This window comes from Gymnoscopelus braueri (assembly GCF_963280865.1).
Source record: "Gymnoscopelus braueri genome assembly, chromosome: 18".
Classification (NCBI taxonomy): domain Eukaryota; kingdom Metazoa; phylum Chordata; class Actinopteri; order Myctophiformes; family Myctophidae; genus Gymnoscopelus; species Gymnoscopelus braueri.
In genome coordinates, this window is record NC_137618.1 from 26,397,798 (window position 1) to 26,408,669 (window position 10,872).

The following is a 10,872-nucleotide window of genomic DNA, read 5'->3' on the forward strand; positions in this document are numbered from 1 at the left end:
AAGATTTTCACAAATGTTCACGACCCCGGACCCCACATTAAGAACCAATGTGTTATAGGTACATTTTTGCACTTTCAGAGTTAAACTAGGCATGATGCTGTGTACAGAAATGGAAGAGCGCTGTGAACCGCTGTACATCAGCCCATACAAACATTTACCCAACACACATACAGTACATGTCTGTCCTTTTCACCGTTTATTACAGAGGGTTTGAAAATCATACAGCTGTAGCTTAAACGTTATGAAACAAACATGCAAACAGTATGACAGAGAAAGGGGTTAAAAGTCCAAAGGATTCCACAGTTGAGCAACACAGCCCATTAATCCCAATGTACGCAAGAGGCAATCAATATGAGTTGAGAATACAACGGGCAGCAAGTCATGAACAATACCTGATTTTGTAATACCTGTCGAAGCACCTGTTATACCCATCAGTCTGTCTGTGTCCCTTTTATGACCATATTATGAAGATCTCTATATTTGTCTGGCTGTGTCCCCTTAACGTCCATATATGGAGAATGATTTCTGATGTCATCAGTATATGCCCGTATGAGCATGCCCATATATGGGCATATCGGTCGGAAAATATGTTAAGGACTGTATTTTGTGCTTTTCAAAATTCTTGATATGGGGATAGCCGGACCATCAGCATGGACACTTTGTCCATGCTGATGGTCCGGTTATCCCCATATCACGCCACTGTTTTGAATATTGAACGGTAATTGAAAATCACATCCCCTGTATATAATTTAGTTAAACGGCTGGTCCAGATTATTTGTTAAAGCATTATGGAATGTTTGTTGACCATTTCAATGTACTGTATGAAGATTTTTCTTCCCCTCCCCCACTCAAAGTATGTATCATGCATTGTATGTCAACTCTTATTCTGAAGTCCATTAAGAGGCAGTCTGATTTTTATTTAAGCTGGTCTGATGCTAGACACATCCACTTTGGTTATAGAACAAATAAATAGAACACTCAAAAGACATATCCCTAAGACTGCTAATTTTATAAGCTTCCATTTCAAGCTTGCTTCATACATCAGTTAGAAGTATGTTTTTCAGACTCGGTTTGTGAAACAGTGAATGGAGAGGGTAAAGAAGCTTCTGGTGAGTGTCAGTATATGGATTACATAAGGTACATACGCTATACACTACAGTAACATCTTCTATGAAACTTCCATGTTGCATTAATCCCCACATTCATCATCACTCATACCAGAAAATAAAATTGTCTAATATCAGAATCCCTTTGGCTCCAAACTGTCCAGTGACAGCGAACAATGCAAGTAATTCAAAGCACATTTTACAATTTACAGCGATCATATATACAGACAGGCACCATTTGCAGAATAATGTACAATACTCACAGTTCTGTCACAATGCCAGTGGAATCCCACAAGGCCAACAGAGCTTGACACACACTACACAACTACAATACTGTAAATGCTGTAACAGACTGTATTGTGGATTAACTCTCTGTGTGTGTGTGTGTGTGTGTGTGTGTGGGGGGGGGGGTTGGTACTGTCAACATACCTGCAGTTACCACAGGTGTGGTTGTTTATAGTCATGTTCTAATGTAGCACTACAAAGACTCCTCTTCTGATTCGCTGTCTGTGTTGGGCTTTGTCAGTCTCTGCAGCTCCTCTCCATCCTACAACACAAAACACCCGAGAATGTAGTCAAGTTCCACAAACGATTCATCCACCACTGTTTGTGGTCAATGCAGGACAATGTTCCAAAAAGGTAGGTACAGTAGGTAGGTATGAAGGTAAATAAATAATAAATACACACACACACACACACACACACACACACACACACACACACACACACACACACACACACACACACACACACACACACACACACACACACACACACACACACACACACACAGGTTCTAATAACGGCATGTCTCCCATGTGACGGCACTGAATGTGGGAACGACAACACACCGACTGCACTTAATGTGGGAACGACAACGCACCGACTGCACTGAATGTGGGAACAACAACACACCGACTGCACTGAATGTGGAAACGACAACGCACCGACTGCACTGAATGTGGAAACGACATAGTTAGTTAGCATAGTTCCGAACCCTAGATTATACCATTATACATTATTTTAGGATTAGTATTATTATTATAATACTATTATCATACCATTATATATTAGATTACACAATTATATTTACTATTATTGTTATTATATTATACTGCTTTTATACCTGCTATTATTATCATCATTGCTGCCATAGCTCTGCTGTTGCTACTACTTGTATTATTGTTATTGCTGTGATAGCTCTTACTACTGCTGTTGCTACTACCGGTACTTGTATTTTTGTTATTGCCGTCATAGTTCTTGCTACTACTTGTATTATTGTTATTGCTGTGATAGTTTTACGGTTTTTAGTGTTGTTGGTATAGTTGCTTTTGCGTGTATCTCTCTCCCCATCTTTCTCTCCGTCCCTCCGTCACTCTCCTCTCCCTTTCCACCCGACACGGTCGAGGTCGAACTGATGATAAGCCCACTGATACTGCGGGAGCCAACCTATGATACAGCAAGGAGGGGAGTGGGTGCACCACCTACGTGGACACACTGCGGCATGACAGCGGGGCCAGCAACAATGCAGAGCTCCACACCCTGATGCTGCACAGGAGGGAGGGGAGGGTGGAAATTTAGAAGTCCCAAGTTGGAGGATTTACTACCTTAATAACAGAAAAGTGGGGGGAGCCTTCATATCAGGGTTGTGCTCATTTTTAACAGGCAATTTTACAAAGCCTCCAAACATTTGACACTAGACTGGTCTTTTGCCAAATCAACATTTTAGAATGCCAATGATACATTCTGAATTTACACGATACACTTTTAAAGAGGTTCCAGTAAAACCATACCATTCACACAAAAATATTGTTGTTATGGCAAGATGCAGGTAATAAAGCTGCCAAGAAGCAATATTGACTCAAGGTCAGTGTCCTCACAAGCCCCTTTTACAGATCAGCTCCGTCCTCTCTCCCCGACGAAATTCACTGCGTTAACCAAATCAGGTTAAGCGAGGTATGAGTTTAAATGCTGTTTTCATTGAAGGGAATCAGGTTTCTTTCCACACTGAAGAAATCACATTACACAGAATTGAGCCCCAGGGTTTACACACAAAGCTAGGTCTGTGTGTCCTAATGTAGTGGGCTGGGGATGACGACTGTGAAAGGCGTGCAAAAAGGGAAAACAAGCTTTTAAATGTGTGCGTATGTTAGGCCTGCCACAATTATTAAATAATCACCTAATCGCAATTATTTGAGATAATCACAATTATTTTGCATAATCGTCATAATCGTTTCCATGTTGAAAAATGTTCCTACATTTTCAAAAATTGCGGAAATTACTAGCTTGTATATGGGCTATTTCCACGATTTTTAAATACATTTTGAAAGTAGAAATGATTAAATATGGCCTATTTTGGCCATAGTACATTAATCATTTGTTACTGGCCATTGCTCATGATTTCTTTGTATATTGGAAGTTATTCGTCTTATCTGCTCTGTACAAATTTGTTCAAGTGTTCAATGCCAAATAACACAATTAAAATTGTTAATCGCATTTATTTGTGACAATTAATTGTCAAGTACACTTTCTTGACTGTGACAGCCCTGCGTTGCTCACCCCTCTCGAGCGCTCAAACACCTCTCCATTGATGACACGGAGCTTCTCCTGCTGCAGGCTGTATTCCAGGTCCTTGGGCCTGCTGCCGTTGTAGATGAAGATAGCCAGCAGCACAATGGGGGCTTGCAGGAAGAAGTCCAGAGAGGGGTGGAAGTCAAAGAGGAAGAGGGAGAGGGTGGTCACCAGCACGGTGGTGATCTGGCCTGTCAACACGTGGAACATGTTGTCTCTGAACTTCAGGATGAAGGCCACAGATAGACCCAGGGCGGCTGAGGACAAGATAGAAGATATTTGGGAGCGGTTAAGAACCAAAACTCTACTGTAAAGGTACAGGACTTGTATGGTTTCAGTAAATACTGATACTTGTATGGTGTACGATTACTTTCTCAAATGTTAAATGCAAAGCCCGGATGCTGTTGAATTACAGATTAGCACAGATAATTCAGCACACTTTATCAAGCCAACATTTATTAAAGGACAATTTCGGACTAGCCTTTTCCTTACCTTATATGATGTTATTATGTCCTAGGACGAGTGTTACAGTAGAACATTTCATCCCGAGTCCACCGCAGCTAAAAACCCGAGCGGACGGTCTGTGTGCTAGATCGCGTATTTTAATCCTTTTTTTTTTTTTATATCTGACGGTCATATTGGCCAGTGTTTTTGTCCCAAATGGGCCGCCGTCGTGTTTACAAGCTGAATTATCTACTGTATCACTCGTCCTAGGACATAATAACATCATATAAAAGGTAAGGAAAAGGCTAGTCCGAAATTGTCCTTTAATATCATTACTTGATAGTTATGGTTATGTTATTCTTGTTTTGAGACTGTGTATTACCAGTGACCAGCACCAGCCCCAGGGAGTAGATGTTATGCCCATGGAGAAGGCCGCAGTGCAGGGTGAGTCCCCGTGCCTCCCTGCCCAACCCCAAGGTCAGACCGTTGAACACCAAGCCAAACATATACCTGCAAAATAGAACGGGATTATCCACATTAGCCATCTCTAAGTGATCACAATCATCTACCATCAACACTGCCCGATGTCGTCAAGCCGTTAAGACTGATTTATACTTCATCATGCAACTGTGTTACACACCGAAAACAGCCAGTCTATAAGCCCACTTATAGGTCTTATAGATCTGCATTTCTTGGTCCGTGATGCCATCGTACAACAGAGTACATTGGTGAACCGGATACTCACAGTTTACTATTCTGGATGAAGATGCTCTCCGTGACCTGGTCTCCCTCCTTGAGGATCTTCTCGTTGTAGATGTTGGCCATGGCGGATATGAAGCACTGCAGGAGGAGCAGGACGTGACCCACACCCAGCGAGCGAAGCCTCTCCACCACCTTGTCCCTCCAGGCCTGTCCTGGGAGGGACGACACCCACGACTCACTGGCACTGGGACGCAGGGGGCAGAAACATGTCAGACAAAAAGGTGAACGGATACACAGCATCCCAACGCAACGAGTAGCAACTTGCAACAGAATCCTAAAACTGTCATTGGCAATGATATAAAACTGGACCAAGCCGTGACCGATTCCGTTTCACAGCAGCGGTATTGTCATGTTCCCTCTGGGATATGGGATATAAACAGCAGACTGGGCCGACAGTGACAGAAGGTGACAGACATCAAATCGAGGATAGAGATAGTTTACACTTTCCATAGCACAACCTATTATATTGTATTCATATATTGTATACTCTAAAAATATGAAATACTGTAGCAATACGATGTCCTTTCCTTTCTCCCATTTGCTCGCTTTATTTTTCTTTCTCCCTCTCGTCAGGTGTGTTGCTGTAAAAACTAAACACATGCTATTTGTGTGTGTGTGTGTGTGTGTGTGTGTGTGTGTGTGTGTGTGTGTGTGTGTGTGTGTGTGTGTGTGTGTGTGTGTGTGTGTGTGTGTGTGTGTGTGTGTGTGTGTGTGTGTGTGTGTCTGTCAGAGCAAGAGAAAGAGAGAGAGAGATGTTAAAATGGCATATTAGTGTGAGCAACGCATTTGTGATCAGAACATATCATGAATCGCTTTAAACTGTACATTATATTTTATATTTTGTGCCGTTGTTTGTTTCACTGTCGTCTGTCCAGTTGTTTGAGTGTTGAATGTTTAATGGACCACAATGGAAACAAGCCTTTGGCTTTTTTGTGTCTCATCCATTTGGCGTTTTTAACAGTTGTGCTGCTGTACTTTTACAAATGTCAATAAAATACTCAATCATGTGGGTACAACGCACAAATCCGTTCATCTTTTTCGTTATCACTGCCATACCTGCTGTTTCTCATCTGATCCAGCAGCTGTGTGTAGAGCAGGCAGGAGTTGGAGGGGGGAGACAGGGGGGAGGAGCGGAGACCTGGCATGGCTATGGAGTGCTGGCTGGCCCCTGACCCCGTCGTCAGGGAGACGATGGACAAAAAGAGGACGACCAACGCTGCCCACTGGACCCAGGACAATCGCCTCCTGGTGTTAGGAAGAGGAAACACATGTGACCAGTGGTGTAAACAAAGTAACATGTACTCAAGTACTGTACTTAAATACAATTTTGACGTACTTTTACTTTTTTTGATTATAATTATAAAATGTATATTAACCACTTCAGCCCTATATATATTTCGGCCTTTTCAAAATAGCCGATCTACAAGCTCACAATGTGTCACAATGCGACACATTGTGAGCTTGTAGATCAGCTATTTTCAAAATGTTTTTATACTTGTGAAATGGGACACATGCACAATGAGTACTTTTACTTTTGGTACTTTTAAGTATATTTTGATGCCAATACCTGTACTTTTACTCAAGCACCCTTTGAATACTGGAATTTTACTTGTAACAGAGTATTTTTTACATTGCAGTACTGATACTTTTACTTAAGTAAAACATGTGAGTACTTCTTCCATCACTGCATGTGACCGTTTTTATCAAAGGATAATAACATTGATAGAGAACTATGTACTACATACATTTATTATGTGTGCAAAGTGCACCGACTGAATGACGCAGTCACCTCGTCACTTATGTTTTTATTATCAGGTACACACAGATATGAAGGCCTCCGTTGTCCAACCACAAAAGAACTGAACATTACACTCACTTAAGTACCAGTCTGAACAGTATGGCTGTGGTCAGGATGACAAAGTTGGAGAATAACACCGCCATGGCCTGTGGAGGAGGGTAGGGTTTAAAGATAATAAATACTGATTGTGGAGCTTACCTACTGCTGCAGCAGTAGAACAACAACACAGTGCATAGAACATCAAAGATGGGACTTCCAAAACCTGGTATAAAACTGGCAACAAAGGCTTTTGGTTAAGTAGTCATCAGGACTTGGGTGATTTGTGGCTCAAGACTCTCTGACATCACACAACAATATGTGTAAAAGTAAAGCTTGAGAAGCCATTCTAAAAACCTACTTGTGTAGCTCTTTCAGGGGCCACAATTCAAGCTAAATATGAAAAACATTTTGTTTAGGTGTCCAGAAAAACACACAGATTGTTAAGCTTAGTTGAGCATTAATCATGAAACAAAGTGTTGAATGGACAGTGACAATCCAGATTTAAACAACACACTTATGTGTGTACACTACAGGTGTACATAGAACCTATTGTTGTTGCTGGTAAATAACTCACCGGCTGCAGGTATGTCATGACGTAGAAGATGATGAGGTTGTCCAGGAAGTAGAGGAAGGCAGGGACAGACCACTTAAGGAAACGGAGGAAGGACGGACCGGAGGAAAAGCCCAGGTCTTTGCATGAGCGGCCCTCTGTGGAGAAAGAAAAACAGTCAGTGACTCGATCACATACAAATGTACCAATGTAAACACACAGCTGTCCCTTAAATCAATGGGAGCCTTACCTTGAACAATGACCCTGAGTGACATGACCAGACAGAAAAGCAGTTTGAGCGCCTCAGCCAACAGATTGACAGATGCAGGGAGGAAGTCATACTGATTCTCTGCACACAGACCATTAGGAAAGAAACGCAGTCAGTTAACAAGAAGCACTCAGTTAACAAGAAGATGGAATGCACATCAAACTTCGACACGGGCGTCTATGTGACTTTTAGAGAAAACAGCACTTGTAAATGTTATGTTACTGACAATGAATAAGAACAAAATGTCAAAGTAGATCAAGGGAGCAGATGTCTAACTTCACAGGTTTATAAAGAGATAAACTGCCATATTTACACTCAATTGTAATGCCATATTTACACTCAATTGTAACGCTATCTGCCTAAGTGTCTTTTAGGCACCTGCATTGGCAGAGTATTTGAGCAGCAGGATGCGGCTAGTCCCCAAGGTGACGAAGCCCAGGCCAAGTGCCAGAGTGTAGGCAGACGACCGGGAGCACAGCCTGGAGCAGGGACGGCAGCAGACCATGGCTGCAGCTGGGACAGGGCTGGAGGCTCGATCCTCTCACATTCAAAGCCACGCTAACACAGGGAAAGCACAAACACAGCCTTCTGATGTACTACTGTCATGGTATATGAACATTAAATTAAAGCACCGGCCCGTCCTGTCCACCCTAGAAAGGTGCACTTGACCAGAATCCACACAGTACAGCAGGGTTTCTCAAAGTGGGTGCCGTGATGGCAGTCCAGGGGTGCTGCGGAATACTTTGATAATATTTGGAATTTATAAATATGACTTATAAAATGATTTTTTTTATGACTTTAAATATCAAGTACAAAGTTATTTTCAATCAGTTCTTAGTGAGACTTTCAATCTCAAGTCTCTTAGCCATCTCTAGGATACAAGTCCAAAGTGATTGAAATCACAAAATGGGAGAGTGAAAGTATGCTTTCGACTGTGTTCATTCGAAAGTTGTGGTCTCCATCCTCATCGTATAATATATGAGAATAGTAATAATCATTATAAATATTACAAATATAGTTATAGTAGGGCCTATCATACTGTTGTTTAAAATGGCAGTATTTTGTAGTATGCCATGAATATACTGTAGGTGGTAGAGTCAGTGAATAGTAACAATGTTACTTAGCACTGCTGAGGGTGTATATTGTTGTATTATTAACCTATTATGACCAGGAAAGCATCTGTGTCATTTTAGATGTCTTTGGCTATTCAAAAGCATTATTTCTGAAAAATATAGCAACATAAGTTTGCTATATTTTTGTAATTTTTGGAGAAAATTTGCTAAAAATAGCAACATATATACAAAACAAGCATACACCTGCCTGCAGTAAGTGCATGTTTACAGTACATTATCATGGAAAGAACTCAGTCACAAAACACGTACCTATCTGTCTGATATACTGATATAACAACTGAAAGATGCAACATCATTTTCACAGATTAAACTGACACCTATAACAATAATAATCAAAACAAGACAATCACAGAGTCTGAAAATGACCAAACAAAACGCCCAGCTCTTCAATAAGTCACACATTGTCTGTGGTCAGATCATATAGCGAGGAGATCTTCACATTGCAAAGGCGAAATGCTTGGATTTAACTTACATTTCAGTATCCAGCTGTTTCTACAAGACATTGATGCAGATACATTGTTTGTTGTGTGACGTTTCCTGGTTGTTCTCAGTGTTGCCAGATTTTGTGAGAGAAATAAGGAACGAGGCCTATGAAAACAAGCCCAAAAGAAGTGATGGGCTACGGCAATTTGAAAATAGTCAATCTACGAGGCTACAATCTGCTAATTTTTTTTAAAAGAGAAAAATAATCTTGGGTGGGAAAATAGCGCAATTTTGGGACATTTTTGAAATATTTTCACAAAACAAATTGGGGGGAGTCCCTTGCACAAAATATTTTCAGATGTGGGGGTCTGTGGACAAATCACATAGACTGTAGAAAGAAGGGATACATGCATATTAATTTGGGGTTCCTTGACATTAAAATGTTTCAGAACCACTGGTTTAAATACTATTAAGACCAAATAACTGAAATAAGCAACTACACTTTAGAAACGAGCCCAAAAAACCGCAACCTACCCAACTTCACAGAAAAATAAGACCAAAGTCGCTTATAATAAGTTGACATGGCAATCCTGCTTATTCTGTATGCGCGCACGCGCACTACAGAAGTTATCAGTCTTGCTTCCCATAGCCAGAAGGGACAGCCGTGCAGTGATTGGCTACTTGGTTCTCCCGGCAACCGCTGAAATCCCTCAGTATTTCTGACCAATGTAATGTTGCTTTTTGCTTTTTACTCCTTATGTATACTTTGTTAACTTAATGTAATAGTATTTTTGTGTGTTTAGTTGTCAAATCTGGTGCGTGACAGTAAACTCATGGTAAGCAGTGATGGATTTTTTACTTTACTGGAGTATTTCCAATTTTCAATACTTTTACTTCTACTCCACTACATATCAGAGGCAAATATTGTACTTTTACTCCACTAGAATTATTTGACAACTATAGTTCATTGTTACTTTGTATATTTTTAATATTATTACAAAACTTAAATTAACCACTTTGGCTACTCATACTTTTACTTGAGTAGAAAAATGTGTGTACTTCTTCCACCACTAAAAGTTAAGTTGTCTCTACAACTGATGATGTCTCCAAGATATCAAAGAGAAAAACCAACATCATGACTAAAAACTATTTTCTCCAGTAGTATTATACTATTTGCTTTCTAAACAATTATGTTTATGTCTGACGTTTCCTTTGTGTCGGCAGGTTGCCTGACAACCAATTAACCAACCAATCACAGCCTGGCTGCCCCTTCGCCATATGGGATCTAGACTCCGCCCTAGACAACGCAAAGAAAGAGAGTGAGGTAATGTCCGGTCTAAGCCAGGGTTGCCATGTCTGCTTATATTTAAGCGACTTTGGGCTTGTTTTTCTGTAAAGTCACTTGTAAATATTGGTAGCTGCTGGTTGCAGTTTTTTGGGCCGGTTTCTAAAGTGTAGTTGCTTATTTGGGCTTGTTTCCTGATGTTGTTTAAACCAGTGGTAATCAAACATTTTCACGTCAAGGTCCCCAAAATTAATATTTGTAGACCCGACCTTCTGAAACTATTTTGTGCCAGAGACCCCCATAAAAGGTTTTGTGGATTTTGAAAATCATTCAAAATGGATTTGGCTACATTTTAACTTTTCCCCAAGATTTTTCTTTGAAAATAGCAGATCTAGATCTCGCATTGTGACGCGTTGTGAGCTTGTAGATCTGCTATCTTCAAATAGCCAATGTATAAAGGTTAGAGTGGTCGCTTCTTTGGTGCTTGTTTTCA

General features: G+C 40.7%; 1 protein-coding gene across 1 annotated transcript; it reads right to left on the bottom strand.

Annotated features, from left to right (window-relative positions):
* Nucleotides 1–194: 194 nt before the first annotated feature.
* slc35a5 (solute carrier family 35 member A5) lies at nucleotides 195–9,239 on the bottom strand. The gene is made up of 11 exons (XM_080456948.1): nucleotides 9,144–9,239; nucleotides 7,917–8,096; nucleotides 7,521–7,619; nucleotides 7,295–7,428; nucleotides 6,760–6,827; nucleotides 5,940–6,128; nucleotides 4,867–5,067; nucleotides 4,504–4,631; nucleotides 3,666–3,934; nucleotides 657–1,653; nucleotides 195–621 (listed from the first exon to the last, which is right to left on the bottom strand). Exons 2-10 carry the CDS (start codon nucleotides 8,041–8,043, stop codon nucleotides 1,585–1,587), a joined length of 1,284 nt encoding a protein of 427 aa, XP_080313074.1. The 5' UTR covers nucleotides 8,044–8,096; nucleotides 9,144–9,239; the 3' UTR covers nucleotides 195–621; nucleotides 657–1,584.
* Between the last annotated feature and the right edge of the window lie 1,633 nt (nucleotides 9,240–10,872).